The sequence below is a fragment of the Syngnathus leptorhynchus genome, chromosome 12 (assembly GCF_054491065.1).
Source record: "Syngnathus leptorhynchus isolate UIUO chromosome 12, UIUO_Slep, whole genome shotgun sequence".
Taxonomy (NCBI): domain Eukaryota; kingdom Metazoa; phylum Chordata; class Actinopteri; order Syngnathiformes; family Syngnathidae; genus Syngnathus; species Syngnathus leptorhynchus.
The window spans coordinates 9,242,563-9,257,828 of NC_141206.1; the positions used below are offsets into that span (position 1 = coordinate 9,242,563).

Here is a 15,266-nt window from a genome sequence, read left to right on the forward strand (position 1 = left end):
GCATGTTTGCATGTGAAGGTTTTCTTTTTTTTGAGGGGGGGGTTGCAAACAAAAAGAAGCCACATAATGATCGAAGTTCAAACATTCCTGACAGCTTGCGTATTGAGTCAAACGTGCACCAACTGGAACTGACCGTTGTTACTCGTTCTAATGAGTAAACATTAGACATTAATTTTTTTTTCCCTTGAGGCGAGAACAAAAAACTTGAATATGCATCCAAATGGCTAATTTGCAATGACGCAGAGGAAGAAAAAAAAAAAAAAGTTATATTATGCTGGAGGTGTGCTGGAGGTTTGTTTACGATGACCAACTCTGCAAATCATTAATCTGCAGTGTTTGTTTACAGAGAATAAAAAATAATTGCAATTCAACAAAGCACTCAAATTCCGTGAGCCCAATAAAAAAAGCTTCCATAATGTTTTTCCATTGTTTTCTTTTCAAGATTGCTAGTTTGAATTTTTAACTCGAAATGAAAGCGTATTGAAATAGGATCCCTGAGGTGCCTTCTTCATTTAGAAGCCCTTTTTTCTTCAGTGTGAGTCATACGCGCGTGAGCTGCCGCTTCGATTTTGGACGTTGAACCTTTATGGGATCAACAACCTGCCCCTCTTAGCCAAGAAAGGCCCCTTGGACTGACACAGTTTAAATAAGGTCATCAGGACTTTGCCCTGATTTTTTTTTTTATCAGTCCAAAACACGAGTTCAGGACGTTTTTATGCAATGTGCCAAATGCCAAAGCAATCTACCAGCATCAGGTAGAATCCAAAAATCTGATATAAGCCTCACTTTGATCAGGCGAAAACAATTATGTTCCAGAATAACTGATAAAAATTGATGACAGATGGATCACTTCCAAGTGGAGATTAGCGATAACGGTGTGATTTAGAGATCTTCACATGATATCTTGGGTCTTCTGACATGCACTGCACTCCCTTGCCTGCTAATGTGTCAGTACAGACTGTGCACACTTTATAAGGTCGGGGGGTAATCCTTTATTTAGACCCGAGGTTTACAACTGACACCGCTTAGTCTCGACTCATTCGTCTCTCTCAGTGTCACACTCGTCTGTCAAGTATATTGAGAATGAAACCGCTGCCGTGGTTTGATCTTAACCCAAATGACGAACGCAGGGGCTGATTTTATGCCAGCGATGTGCAAATGCAAACCCTTTTGCAGATTAAAGACTCCCTCAGGCAGTGGGCCGACTAGTCCTAGGTGGGACCGAACAAAACATTTGATTCATTAATAGCGACCGAAAAGAATTTTTATTCCGAAAATCAGGTGCATCTAAAAGGAAAGAAAAAGTTTGCCCTACTGTATTATAAATTGATTAGTGGGCTACTCAATCTAATTTGTGGGCCAAATTGGGTTAAAATGGAGGAATATAATTCAATAGCACCACATCAATGCCAGCCTGTTGGTCAAGATGGCCACTCCAGTCCTGCTTCCAATCTGACTGTGTATTTAACTTGAACTTTAACTCTTTGAAAAGTTTATATCAAAGGTGTACAGATTTATTTCATTCACAGTTAATCGGTCATATCGTGCATATCTTGTTGATTCAGTGCTCACTGCTACCTATAGCCTCACTTGTAGGTAAACATCTTTTCAGAAGACCACATGAGATGGGGTGGGGGGAGGGAAAAAAAAAAGAGAGTGAATATGTTAGTGTCATGTTTGTGGTTAGGATGAGGCTATTTATAACACATGCCGGCGCCCATTTCCCCCACCATGCAGCAGGATCATGCGGTGACCTTCACTGAAGGATGGTGAGCCATCTGACAAGCATCGCGTGGCCTTTTGGGAATATGCATGGAATTTAATGTCACTGGAATTCAAATAAGAAGCAAAATGTATTTTGTTTTAATTGTCTTAGTGGAGGCTTTTAAACAAATAAGACATGCGTGTCTGTTTTATAGCTTAGATATAAATTACTCTGGTTTGGTAAAGTGACGTCCACAGATGCAATGCTCCTTGATATGATGTCCAATTTAATGGCTTTGAGAAGGTCTTTTTTTTTTAAAATACAACACTGCCCCTTGGTGGTATTTTAATAGAACTTCAAATGGTAAACAAGTTGACTATAAAAGTCTCATGTGGACAAAGTGAAAATGAATAAATGAATCATTACTGCAGAATAACATGTCAAAGAATCTTGTAAATACTAATTATGTAAACAACAAAGCTGACAAAATAAAAATAATAGATAACACAAAATGCAATTAAAATGACAACTGGGACAATGACGGTTCAATATAAATATAAAAAAATAACCATTCATATGCTGTAAAAGTCATCAAATTCATCCTAAATTAGTGAATGTGCCAATTTTGAACCACAGAGTGCATCACTGAGGAGGCACTGCACTCATTTTTTTTTATAGTACTGATTTGTGACATAATTCTTTTTAATTTAGACCAGTACTGAAGTGTATAAACTGCAGCAATTTTTCTCATGAACATGATCCCCACAACGAAATCAAATTTTGCTTGTACCTTTTAACCAATGCTGCTATGGCTCCTCTGTGATGGTTCGGTAATGTTGTGGCTGGTTCTGTGCCAGGGGAGAGTCCGTTTGTCTGAACAGGGCGGGCCGATTCTTCCGAGGACGCAAGAATCTTCCAGATGTCACCAGGTCGCCGTAGCCTTTAGCATGAGAGAAAGCGTAGCCCGAGCGCCTCGTGCTGATTCGCCGCACCGGTGGACGACGAGGAGCAGGGGCTGGCAATGCCTCCTTACGCAACTTATGTCTCACCTGAAGAAAGAAAGTAATACAATTAATTTTTGGAAAAATTACGACAAATTAACGATGGAGAAATGAAGCTTCAAATTCGCTTCATGAAGCAGTTGTAGTTTTTGACTCCTCTAGATGGTGCCATTGATTTAATTGAAGAGACAAATCAGAATGAAGGAGACAAGCAAAACAATTTCTGCGAGCCAGGTGCGAGATGAATCTCTGACGAATCAAGATTTTCATACCTTGTCATTGACGGTGGGACGAAGCTGAATGACAATGAAACGGAAAGCAACCACTGGCAGACTACACAGGAGTGTTGTTAAGAGTATAAGCAGCCACACATTCGGCTGATTCAGAGAATTCCTCGCTGTACCTGCACCCCCAAAAAAAATGTCAGTTCAGTACCAAACAGTTTTTTGATTTTTGTGCAGCAAGTTGCAGTGACTTACCAATAAATGGGAACGTGGAGGTAAAAATGAGAAACATTCCATTGCTGTACATGGTGAACGTGGTCGCAAAATAGGCCGCAAGACTGCCCCACACGAAAAACTGGTTCACGGCCGTCCAGTAATGCGTGTCCAGACACAGCTGGAAGTATATCAAAGTGAAGTATTTATGATTGAAAGAAAAACTATTGATTTAAAAATGGATTTCCTTACCTGGATGCTGACCACAATAAGCAAACACGTCTGCGCCAGTAAAGCGAAGGACTGATAATCCGCAATGTCTTTGCCATCGTCTCGGACCGTGTCGTGCATAGCCGCCCACGGGATGAAGAAGAGGATGAGGGAGCTGTAGCAACTGTGGATCATGCAGCGGACAAAAACTTTCTTATTGAAGTAAATGTTCAGAGGTCCTGGGGAGTAGAGCTGTGGATACTGGAAACTCCATCGGTCATTCACATCCTGTGGCAAAAAGAAAGGACGAAAATGTTGTATGTAGGTGTACCTAATGAAGTGTCCTGTCAATGTTACATACCTGGTCAAAAAGACTCATGCCCAGGACAGGGAGAGCCGTGTACACGAGGTTGTACAAAGTGATGAACCACTCATCATACACAGTCTATGAATCATAACAGCGAAAGGTAAACGACTTTATGCTCGGTCATCAACTTTGACCTCTCGAATGTCTCTCACCTGTGCCGAGAAACCGCAGAAGAAGGCATACCAGAAATGCACAAAGGTGAAGGTGAAGTTTTTATAAAAAAAATACTGCAGGAACTTGCACATGCGCAGGTATGACCAGCGCCCGTGCACCAGTAGGAGACGCTGTAGATAACGGAACTGAGCAAAGGAGAAGTCGCTGGATAGAACCGCTTGCATGCCTTCGTGACCACTGATCCCGACGCCGATATGCGCAGCTGCAACATCAGAAGGAATTTAAACGGAGCTTTTCTCACATTATCCGTGGACGAGTTTACCCTTGATCATGCTGACATCATTGGCTCCGTCCCCGATGGCCAGAGTGACCGCCTGTTTGTATTTCTTGACCAGTTGTACGACTTGGGCTTTTTGTAGTGGAGTGACCCGACAGCAGATCACGGTTTGGCACATGCATGCGGTTCTCAATAGTTCCAACTCCAAATCTTTCTCCAAGGCAAAGGCCTGAGGAATGGAAACGGAGGACAAGGTAGAAGACAAAGGAATATGAGGGGCGACAAAAGCCATCTTACCAGACTGTGTCCATTTATAACAAGAGCATATTCTCCATCCACTTTGTCATCATGCACAGTTTCTGTCTTCTCAAGCCAGAACAGGCCCGCACGAGTTTTGGTCACAGTCGGTGCATCGGCGCCTTCTGGACACATTTTCCTCCTTGCACACCTAAAAACAGTACAGCATGGAGTATATGAATCATCTAAAGTCATGATAATAAAACTTAAAATATACATATTTTTAATATATATTTTAACTCACGTACACTAGCTCCTTTTTCACTTCTTCTGCTGTATTTGCTGACACAGCAAAAATGTCCTTCATCTCCTCTCGCAGCATGTTGCAGGAATAGCCGATATTCTCTGCCGTCTCTGAGAGATTGGTGAACATTCAATTGAGTAAAATGTGGAACATAAATTTTGGCAAAACACTGAGATTGCTCATAAAGTAGGCCGAAAACCAAATAATAATAAAAAGACAGCAACCTTGTTTATCTCCGGTCAACACCCAGATTTTGATGCCAGCTTTGGCCAGCTGCTCGATTGTCTGAGGGACACCATCCTGCAACTTGTCTTCTACAGCCGTTGCTCCCAGAAGCTAAATCAAAAATGTGTAAAATTGTAAGCCTGTTCATGTTATTCAAACAGAAAACGTGCCGATATGGCATTTTGCAATTCAGCTTGTCTTTAAATGGAACATTCATGCAACCAAAACAGTCTAAACCAACAAAATGAGTCAGCGTTCTCACCAACAAGTCTTTCTCAATCTCTTCATACAGCTCATCGAGTTTCTCATCCCTTCCATCGATGGTGGTGCTGGCCCCATGGTGACGCTGCATCCACTCCTTCAAATAGCTCTCATCCAAATCCTTGTAAGCCAAAACCAAAGTGCGGAGACCATCGCCTGCGTACTCCTAAATTAAGGATTAAAAATATCAATGAAGATCCATGTTTGACTTTTCCGAGGAGAAAATAAAATCTCACGTTGAGATGTCCGGTGGTGATGCCCATGAGTTTGTTGCAAGAGGTGTGGAGCCTCTCGTAGATGATGGTGTCTGCTCCTTTGCAGTATAGAGTCAACTTGCCTTCAGGATTCCGCACTGGAAATCAGAAGGAGGATATAAAGACAATTTAGTCTTCAATGAACAAAACATTGTTGTGTTAAGAATTTGGGAAGGAGCCAAATTAACCAGAGAAAAACCATCGAGTTGAGACTTGAGCCGAGAACATTCCAACAATGGTCTCACCTATGACTGACATCCTCTTGCGTACATTATTGAAATCTAAAACAGCCAAAAGATCATAGACGACCCGTTCGCCCATCTCCACGACCGTGATGGTCTCCGGTGTACGTGAACGGAACACAAAGCCGAAATTTCTCGCGGCGGTGACCAGAGCGCCTTCATCAGGGGACTGAGCTTGGTAGTAAAGCTCTCCTGGAATTAAAAGCGATATTTAAAATGTGTTTACCGTTTTGACTGCGGTTATAAAGAAGCTCACCCTCTTTCTTTTCTTCGGGCATGACGGTGTGGCACAAAGCTAACAAGCGGAAGAAAGCCTGAGCTTCCAAATTGCCCTCCCTGATGGTATCTGCCAAACTGCGGTCATGAAAAATGAATTTTGGATCGGCCAGCTGGTTCCACGAAAAGTCGACCCTTGGTGTCTTCTAGAGAGGGAAGGATGTCAGAAATGATTGCCACATACGAACCAATCGCAATCATAACTCACCTCTGTAATTTCCATCCTTTGTCCCGCGAAATCTAAAAGCTCACCTGACACATAAAAACAGCACAGCCAAATATTATTTTCTCTTATTTTTGCACACTTTCAATCATTTGCTCCTCACCATAGTTTTTGCCATTGATGGAACACTTATTAAAAGCCATGATGTTCTGTGTCAAGGTGCCAGTCTTGTCGCTAAAGATATATTTGATCTGACCCAACTCCTCGTTCAGAGTGGTGGTCCTCGCCTGAGCAGGAGTGTCGCTCTTGGGGTAATACATCTTCCTGTCCCAGTCAATGTAAAAACTATTCCCAAGACGGATGATCTCCACACTGTCGTATCAAAAATAATTGTCAGGAAGTGTTGTTGTATTTTCACCAGCCCCGATTTATACCTGACATAGAGCGATATCGGCACCACCGTGTTGAGAACGATGACGTAAGACCAGAAGGTGAGGAACGATGAGAGAGGAGCGTCAACGCCGGGCTCCCGAGGGAGGAACACAGTGAACGCCGAGCCTTCCTTTATCTCCCAGATTGCATTCCCGATGGTTAGAACGGAGCACATGGAAGCCAGGAAGCCAAAGATCTAAAATAATTTCAAGGAGTTCAAACATAAAGGTCCTGAATTATATCTCAGAGTTTGGAAAAACAAACTTTATGATTCCTAAAATTTCAAATATTTCTGGAATATAGACAAAACACAAACTCACACAAAGCACCAAAACATTCATAAGGTGATCAACGCTCGTGCGTTTGAACGTCGTCTTTCCACTGTTCTGCATCAGCTTTGTGTCCGGGCCTTGAAAAATACAATTGTGTTGATCTGGATGGCACCCAAAATGAGTCGTTAATAGTACGCTAGTAGTTTACCTCCAAAAATAACCAGTCCAAAGCACCACTCCGTGTTTCTCAAAGTGCATCCACGTAGAAGCACTTTGTCATTGTCCAAAGAGTACGTTTGTCCATCTACTGTTAGCGTCCCTTTAAATTTGTCCAGGCGGTTGTTTGGCGGTTCGCATCTGACTTCGCCTGAGATTGAGAAACACCTTTGAGATTTGTCGTTCTCAAATAACACCTCATTAAAATGGTCACCTTTGAAGCTTGCCAGTGCTTCGATGGTATCTCCCATCTCTCCAGTCAGAGTCAGCGCCTGTTTCACCTTCAGATTGGTTTCACTGGGGAAGACCAAGAATTTGGAAAGAACCACATGGCAATACTTACAAATCAAATATATATTATGTACCTACCCGTCGAGTTCTGCAGTTTCCACATACACTAGGTTTAGAGGCTCACTGCTTGAAAGCAGTAGGAGGTCTGCCTGGGGAGAAAAAAATATTTCAAAAGTCCACAAAGAAATGTATGAAATGTTATCGTGGCACTTACTGTAACAAACTGGTTATTTTCCAGTTTAATGACATCTCCAACCTGAACATTCATCCATTTTTCACTTTGAAGTCTGCCAGAATGAAAATAGAAATTTAATTTTTGTGGGATTTTAGTATAAAAATACAGTTTGGAATTAGAGCACAATAAACACAAAAACAATAAATATGTATATCCCAAGAAAAAAGTGACTCACTCTCCATCGATGAGGACATTCACTTTGCGGTTGTTCACTTGGTTGTCACTCTTGTGCCTGTTCTGTTTCAAAGACAGAAGTATGTCATTCTTACAATTAGACTTGGTGGCGGCTTATAAAAGTGACTTTGCATCAAAAATGTCATCTCACAATATCATCTGTGGCATCTTTGACGGCTGTTATGGAAAGCACCAAAATGAGCGGGACGGCTGTGGTGAACCACGAGAGCGAGGCGATTTGTGGGATGAGCTGGAAGCACACATAGACACATATTTGTGTATCTTAACATGTGGCTTCTATCACATTATCTGGCTTACCTGAAGTACAAAGAGGAAGAGGAAATAGCTGTTGGCAAGCCTCCTGAACTGCTCAAAAAGATTAAGCGGAAGGAAGGTAAAGATGTTGTATTTGGACGTCTTGATGGCGTTATTCTGAAGATGGAAGAAGTGAGAGACCAGGGTTCCATTACTGCTGTGTTATTTCTTCAATCTTGCGTACTTACGGCATAGTTGTAGGACAAGTTGAAAGGTCTGTCATTGGCTCGCAAAAGTCTCTCCTCCTCTGTTGGTAAAGAAAAAAAAACATATATAAATTATATATATATATATATATATATAAATATATATATATATATATATATATATATATATATATATATATATATATATATATATAATATTAAATAAAGAAAATAAATAAATAAATATATACACATACATACATACATACATACATAAACAAATAAATATTCATGCATACCTTTGTTTTGCTGCTGCCCACACAGCCGTCCAAAGTAGGATTCCACTGATCCCATTTTATTTCTGTTCCTTCATAGTGTACAGCTGGAAAAAAAACAAAGTTTTATTACACCTGCACGAAATCATGGAGGGAGCCGAAAGCTGATTGATTTGCAACTTTCCACTCTTTGTTAAATACAAATATCGTATCAGCAATCTTGAGATAACGATAGTCGTGAATGATAACGGTGTACTTTCTTGTCTTCCAATAGACCAGTGCCAGGTATAAAAGCTGTGGCGTCTTAATTTATGGGGGAAAAACTGGAGTTTTTCAGAACCAAACAAATGCAGCCACTCCCCACTCAACACTTTGCACCCAAGTAATATCTATATGGCGGATAGTTTATAACCACAAAGATTATAAATGGCAATATGACCCGACCATGGTCATTTAATTTACTTGTATTTATAAGAAGCTAAAAGGGGGAGAATGGAAGTGGTCTAAAGAAAAATGAAGAATGAATCAAAGTCAGTTTTAATTCTAATATGCAGTTTACTCAAGACAGAACTCTTGATTTGATTCAGCTAGGACAAATAATGTGGCTCAAATAAAAGGTTGAGACATTTTTTGGATGTACTGTAGCTTTTTACAAGTCTGCTTCAACAAAGAGATTAAACAAGAAGACATACCTTCAACAATAATCCTTTAAAGTCTTCCACATTCATGGAAACATGGCTGAAAGAAAGAAAAATTTCCTATCAAAGAGCACGCTCACTTTGGACTTTCAGACTTGAGCCTGGTACAAAGTATTGAACAATTATCCCAGGATGGAGCAGGTGCCTCACGAGGAGCCACCAGTCGTTGTTTCGGATTCGAAAAGGAAGAACAGAGATCCCCGGGCGAGCTTCACTGCTAACCGCTTGGGTAAACAATAAAGTGATCTTTGGACCTGGATGGGCAGTAAAACAACGGTCGTGATGAACGGCTCTGGCCAATCAGAGCAAACAATGTGGCTTTGACTTGACTAAGCAGGTATGAAACACACCCTGGGGATGAGTGCGCATGCCTGAAAGTCACACACACACACACACACACACACACACACACACACACACACACACACACACACACACACACACACACACACACACACTTGGAAAAGCTACTTTTTCATCCCCAAAAATTTATTTGGAAAACAGAAATATACAATGTTGAATACAGTTTTACAAGAGAAAAAAATAATACTGTACAAACATCAACTTGTGCTACTGTGGTTGATGTTCTGACTCTCTTGCGATGGGCCGGTAGAGTTGTGGCTGCTCTGTTTGTTTGCCCAAACCATTCCGACTTTTGAATCTTTGCGATGTCACCAGATCGCCATAGCCCTTAGTATGAGAGAAGGCGTAGCTCGAGCGCCTAGAGCTGACTCGCCTGACTGTTGAACGGCAAGGAACAGGACCTGGAAGCCTGTCCTTCCGCGCCTTATATCTCACCTGTACACAAAAAGGTCACACCTCAAAATTTGTTTCGGAAGCAGAAATTATTCATCAAGGGGTAAAATACACATACCTTGTCATTGATGGTGGGCCGAAGCTGAATGATAATGAATCGAAAAGCCACCACCGGAAGACCACATAGGAGGCATGTCAAGAATATTGTCAGCCACACATTAGGCTGCCTCAAAGAGTTCCTTGCTGTTCCTGTAGTCCAAAAAAACCCCCAGAAATATAAACATCGTAAAAAAAAAAAGCACAACAGCCAAATAAAACAAAATAGCGGCGGTGTAACTCCACGTGACTCACCGATGAAAGGGAATACAGAGGTGAATATGGAGAACATGTCGTTGCTGTGCATAGCAAACGTGGTGGCCAAGTACACAATCAGGCTGCCCCACATGAACGACTGATTCACAGCAGTCCAGTAATGTGTGTCGAGACAGAGCTAAAATGTTGACAAACGTGTCGTTGAGGCAAAAGGTCATGCGGGTATATGTGTACTTCGTCCTCACCTGAATGTTAACGACAACGAGAAGACACGTCTGCGCCACTAAAGCAAAGGACTGATAATCCGCAATGTCTTTTCCGTCATCCGCCACAGTGTCGCGCAAGGACCCCCACGGGATGAAAAAGACAACAAGTGAGCTGTAGCAACTGTGAATCAGACACCACACCATGGATTTCTTATTGAAGTAACTATTCAGAGGTCCCGGTAAGTAGAGCTGAGGATACTGCAAACTCCAGCTATCATTCACATCCTGCAGAAACCAGGAAAGCCAATAAAGTATTGTTGACAGGAATAGTATGCCAATGTAGCATGATGCTAACGTTGCATACCTGGTCAAACAGACTCATTCCGACAACAGGGAGGACTGTGTAGAATACATTGTACATGCTGACAAACCACTGGTCATAGACAGTCTATGGATGAGAAGAGACAACGGGAGTTAGGTGTAAGAGGTTTTTCCTCAAGAATTCATTCTTGGTCCTCACCTGTGCCGAGAAACCGCAGAAAAAGGCGTACCAGACATGCACAAAGGTGAAGGTGAAGTTTTTATAAAAGAAATACTGCAGAAACTTGCACATGCGCAGGTATGACCAGCGCCCGTGCACCAGTAGGAGACGCTGTAGATAACGGAACTGAGCAAAGGAGAAGTCGCTGGATAGAACCGCTTGCATGCCCTCTTGACCACTGATCCCGACGCCGATATGCGCAGCTGCAAGATCAGAAGGAATTTAAACGGAGCTTTTCTCACATTATCTGTAGACGAGTTTACCCTTGATCATGCTGACATCATTGGCTCCGTCCCCGATGGCCAGAGTGACCGCCTGTTTGTATTTCTTGACCAGTTGTACGACTTGGGCTTTTTGTAGTGGAGTGACCCGACAGCAGATCACGGTTTGGCACATGGATGCGGTCCTCAATAGTTCCAACTCCAAATCTTTCTCCAAGGCAAAGGCCTGAGGAATGCAAATGGAGGACATGGTAGAAGACAAAGAAATATGAGGGGCGACGAAAGCCATCTTACCAGACTGTGTCCATTTATAACAAGGGCATATTCTCCGTTCACTCGGTCATCATGCAGAGTTTCTGTCTTCTCAAGCCAGAAGAGGCCTGCACGAGCTTTGGTCACATTTGGTTCCTCTGCTGCTGTTGGACACATTTTCCTTCTCGCATTCCTAAACGTGGAGATGGAGATGCTTCTTACTCGTTTGATTCATTAAGACCAGACTTGATTAAATATGTCAATGTGAGATCGTGAACATACCGAAGCTCCTCTTTGACTCCGTCTGCTGTATTTGCAGACACGATGAACACGTCCTTCATGTCCTCTCGCAGCATGTTGCAAGAATAGCCGATATTCTCTGCCGTCTCTGATGGGAATAAGATTTTCAGAACTTCTTGAACTGCACACACACAAAAGAAATTCATACGGATGGGATTAACCTTGTTTATCTCCGGTCAACACCCAGATTTTGATGTCAGCTTTGGCCAGCTGCTCGATGGTCTGAGGGACACCATCCTGCAACTTGTCCTCTACAGCCGTTGCACCCAGTAGCTTAATCAAAAGAAAATTTGATTTCCTAGTAAGTTTGATGGACCGATTTGACCTCAGCTACCTTCGCCATTTTGGGTCAGATAAAAGTCAAGGTTTCTAGCAAAGTAGTTAACGGTTGAACCAACCAACAAGTCTTTCTCAATCTCTTCATACAGATCATGAAGTTTCTCATCTCTTTCTTCAATGGTGGTACTGGCCTCATGGTGGCGCTGCAGCCAATCATTCACATAGCGCTCATCCAAATCCTTGTAAGCCAGAACCAAAGTACGGAGACCATCGCCTGCATATTCCTAATATTATGATTGAGAACAGGGATTACAACTGACTCTTCATTTTGGAGGAAATGAAAACTTACATTGAGGTGTCCTGTGGTGACACCCATGAGTTCGTTGCAGGAGGTGTGGAGCCTCTCGTAGATGATGGTGTCTGCTCCTTTGCAGTACAGAGTCAGCTTCCCTTCAGGATTCCGCACTGGGAATCACAGCGACGATATAAAGTTGTTGTTGAATGACACTGACAGTCAGAAATATAAGACTTGAGCCAAGAAGATTCCAACAATGGCCAATGGTCTCACCTATGACTGACATCCTCTTGCGTACATTATTGAAGTCCAAAACAGCCAAAAGATCATAGACGACGCATTCGCCCATCTCCACGACCGTGATGGTCTCCGGTGTACGTGAACGGAACACAAAGCCGAAATTTCTCGCGGCAGTGACCAGAGCGCCTTCATCAGGGGACTGTGCCTGGTAGTAAAGCTCCCCTTGGAGGAAACGGGACAGATCATCAAACATGTTTTATATCCCAAAAGCAGTTCTGAAATTTTTGCTGACCTTCTTTCTTTCCCTCAGGCATCACAGTGTGGCACAGAGCCAATAAACGGAAGAATGCCTGAGCCTCACAGTTGCCCTCCCTGACGTTATCTGCCAAACTGTGGTCGTGAAAAATGAACTTTGGATCGGCTTGCTGGTTCCACGAAAAATCGACCCTTGGTGTTTTCTAGAGGAAGAAAGACTTTCAAATTGAGATGTTTGTTGTAACTCTTACCACATCTCACCTCGGTTATTTCAACCCTCTGTCCTGTTAGGTCAAAGAGCTCCCCTAAATCAAAGAAGAAGAAGAACACCAAACTAAAATGTGATTCATTCACTATTTGTGTTGTACGGTGTTGAATCATCCACTCACCATAACGTTTGCCGTTGATGGAACACTTATTAAATGTCATGATGTTTTGCGTCAAGGTGCCAGTCTTGTCGCTGAAGATATATTTGATCTGACCCAACTCCTCGTTCAGAGTGGTGGTCCTCACCTGAGCAGGAGTGTCGCTCTTGGGGTAATACATCTTCCTGTCCCAGTCAATATAGAAACTATTCACCAGACGGATGATCTCCACGCTGTTGGGGCAAAAAAAAACAATAGAAGCATGACACAAACGGAAAATGTGTTATTGATGCTGTCAGTGCATACCTGACAAAGAGAGACATGGGCACCACCGTGTTCAGTAGGATCACGTAAGACCAGAAGCAGAGGAATGATGAGAGCGGAGAATAAATGCCAGGTTCCGAAGGGAGGAACGCGGTGAAAACCGAGCCCTCCGTCGTCTCCCAGACTGAATGACCGACGGCCAGGACGGAGCACATGGATAGCAGGAAAACAAAAATCTGATCGGTGAAGGAAAAGGACCTTATGAAGTGAAACCTGCCTGCTAGCTTATTATGCTTTTGGCGTGATTTAAAAAAACTCACACAAAGCACCAAAACATTCATAAGGTGATCAATGCTGGTCCTTTTGAATGTTGTCTTTCCACTGTTCTGCATCAACTTGGTGTCTGGACCTGCAAAGTTTACAAAATCATTTCAAGTCGAACGCGACACAATTTGGAATCGGATCAAAACGATTGGTTCAAAATGATTGAATCAAACAAAATGACATCATAGTTTTGTTGACCTCCAAAGATGACCAGTCCAAAGCACCACTCTGTGTTTTTTAACATGCATCCACGAAGAAGCACTCTGTCATTATCCAAAGAATACATTTGACCATCGACTGTCAGTGTCCCTTTAAAAATCTCCAGACGATTATTTGGAGGCTCACATTTGATTTCACCTGTAAAAAAAATACGGGCTTCGTTATTTTTGTGTCCATATTAAAATACCTGGAAAAGTTGAATTAAATTGCTCATTGACGTTGTCACCTTTAAAGCTGGCCAGTCTTTGAGTGTCGTCACCCATCTCGGCAGTGACAGTCGGCGCCTGTTTTACCTTCAAATTGGTTTCACTGGGAAAGACCGTAAAAAAATTTGAAGGGAATGATCAAATTATTAAGTATTCATAATCCATCCATGACTTACCCGTCCAATTCAGCTGTTTTAACATAAACCACATTGAGAGGCTCGCTGCTGGAGAGCAAAAGAAGGTCTGCCTAGGAAGCAAACACGTAAAAAAAAGTAGCAGAACAACATTAAAACAACTTTTTGGGAGGCACTTACTGTGACAAACTGGTTATTTTCTAGTTTGACGATATCGCCAACCTGGACATTCATCCATTTTTGGGTTCTAAGTCTGTCAAAAATGAAAGCAGACACTTTAATAACTTTTGGAGTGTATTGATGGATGATTTTGAAAAGAGCCAACCGACTCACGCTCCATCAAGAAGGACGCTCACTTCACGGTTATTTACTTGGTTGTCACTTTTGTGTCGATTCTGTTCATAAAACAGGAGTGAAGATGTTAGATTGCTAAAAACGTCACAGTGTTTTGTAATCTGCTCACAATGTCATCTGAGGCATCTTTGACCGCCGTTATCGAGAGCACCAAAATGAGAAGAGCAGCTGTGGTAAACCAGGCCAACGACGAGATTTGAGGAATGAGCTGTCAAAACATACAAAAACACATATCAAGCCCATATCAAGAACTGTATTGCAGTATTAGAGGAGCAACTGAAAATAAAAATAAAAAAAGCCCACCTGAAGGGTAAAAAGGAAGAGGAAGAAGCAGTTGGCCAGCCTCCTGAACTGCTCAAAAAGGTTCAGCGGCAGAAAGGTGAAGATGTTGTATTTCGATGTCTTGATGGCATTGTTCTGGAAAAATTAAGGAATGAGGAATGTAAAACAGTTCCATGTTGTCACTTTGTGACTTCTTTCCATGTTGTGGACTCACGGCATAGCGGTAAGAAAGGTTGAAGGCTCTGTCATTGGCTCGCAAGTGTCTCTCCACCTCTGTTGAGAAAACACAATGTATTACACATAAAAAAATAAAAAATAGAAAACATTTAAAAAT

At 42.2% G+C, this 15,266-nt stretch overlaps 2 protein-coding genes across 9 annotated transcripts; both read right to left on the reverse strand.

Moving 5' to 3' along the window:
* Nucleotides 1-1,038: 1,038 nt before the first annotated feature.
* LOC147048319 (phospholipid-transporting ATPase ID-like) lies at nt 1,039-9,501 on the reverse strand. Of its 7 annotated transcripts, none has more exons than XR_015067837.1 (29): nt 9,122-9,501; nt 8,454-8,536; nt 8,197-8,255; nt 8,012-8,125; nt 7,845-7,943; nt 7,695-7,756; nt 7,499-7,571; nt 7,363-7,433; nt 6,986-7,290; nt 6,826-6,914; nt 6,508-6,701; nt 6,237-6,445; nt 6,119-6,162; nt 5,891-6,056; nt 5,638-5,826; nt 5,375-5,490; nt 5,140-5,304; nt 4,877-4,988; nt 4,657-4,762; nt 4,409-4,559; nt 4,157-4,340; nt 3,873-4,096; nt 3,715-3,798; nt 3,396-3,641; nt 3,186-3,324; nt 2,979-3,109; nt 2,496-2,754; nt 1,731-1,797; nt 1,039-1,604 (listed from the first exon to the last, which is right to left on the reverse strand). XR_015067837.1 is itself a non-coding variant. In XM_085927165.1 (28 exons), the coding sequence occupies exons 2-27, from the start codon at nt 8,506-8,508 to the stop codon at nt 2,512-2,514; spliced, it is 3,630 nt and encodes a 1,209-aa protein (XP_085783291.1). In that variant the 5' UTR covers nt 8,509-8,536; nt 9,122-9,501; the 3' UTR covers nt 1,697-1,797; nt 2,496-2,511. The 7 variants fall into 7 exon arrangements, 5 of the variants coding, with proteins under 5 accessions (XP_085783291.1, XP_085783290.1, XP_085783292.1 ...); XR_015067836.1 differs by having other exon boundaries at nt 1,731-1,828; XM_085927165.1 differs by lacking the exon at nt 1,039-1,604 and having other exon boundaries at nt 1,697-1,797.
* LOC147048320 (phospholipid-transporting ATPase ID-like) lies at nt 9,349-15,067 on the reverse strand. 2 transcript variants are annotated; one of them, XM_085927170.1, is made up of 25 exons: nt 14,760-14,871; nt 14,630-14,691; nt 14,477-14,549; nt 14,339-14,409; nt 14,183-14,265; nt 13,936-14,094; nt 13,734-13,822; nt 13,456-13,649; nt 13,174-13,382; nt 13,046-13,089; nt 12,822-12,987; nt 12,563-12,751; nt 12,344-12,459; nt 12,114-12,278; nt 11,877-11,988; nt 11,698-11,803; nt 11,458-11,608; nt 11,206-11,389; nt 10,922-11,145; nt 10,766-10,849; nt 10,441-10,686; nt 10,235-10,373; nt 10,002-10,132; nt 9,683-9,925; nt 9,349-9,381 (listed from the first exon to the last, which is right to left on the reverse strand). In XM_085927170.1, the coding sequence occupies exons 3-24, from the start codon at nt 14,528-14,530 to the stop codon at nt 9,698-9,700; spliced, it is 3,144 nt and encodes a 1,047-aa protein (XP_085783296.1). In that variant the 5' UTR covers nt 14,531-14,549; nt 14,630-14,691; nt 14,760-14,871; the 3' UTR covers nt 9,349-9,381; nt 9,683-9,697. The 2 variants fall into 2 exon arrangements, with proteins under 2 accessions (XP_085783296.1, XP_085783297.1); XM_085927171.1 differs by lacking the exon at nt 9,349-9,381 and adding an exon at nt 14,954-15,067 and having other exon boundaries at nt 9,582-9,925; nt 14,760-14,858.
* Between the last annotated feature and the right edge of the window lie 199 nt (nt 15,068-15,266).

What these genes read in the sequence shown, in the direction of transcription:
- LOC147048319 (XM_085927165.1), bottom strand. Translation starts at nt 8,508, where the DNA reads ATGGGATCAGTGGAATCCTACTTTGGACGGCTGTGTGGGCAGCAGCAA. An exon ending in AAAATAACCAGTTTGTTACA is followed by an intron (nt 7,434 to 7,498) that starts GTAAGTGCCACG and finishes TTTTCTCCCCAG; the next exon opens with GCAGACCTCCTACTGCTTTC. An exon ending in TCTGCGGTTTCTCGGCACAG is followed by an intron (nt 3,799 to 3,872) that starts GTGAGAGACATT and finishes TATGATTCATAG; the next exon opens with ACTGTGTATGATGAGTGGTT.
- LOC147048320 (XM_085927170.1), bottom strand. Translation starts at nt 14,530, where the DNA reads ATGAATGTCCAGGTTGGCGATATCGTCAAACTAGAAAATAACCAGTTT. An exon ending in TGAATGTTTTGGTGCTTTGT is followed by an intron (nt 13,650 to 13,733) that starts GTGAGTTTTTTT and finishes TTCACCGATCAG; the next exon opens with ATTTTTGTTTTCCTGCTATC. An exon ending in TCTGCGGTTTCTCGGCACAG is followed by an intron (nt 10,850 to 10,921) that starts GTGAGGACCAAG and finishes TCTCATCCATAG; the next exon opens with ACTGTCTATGACCAGTGGTT.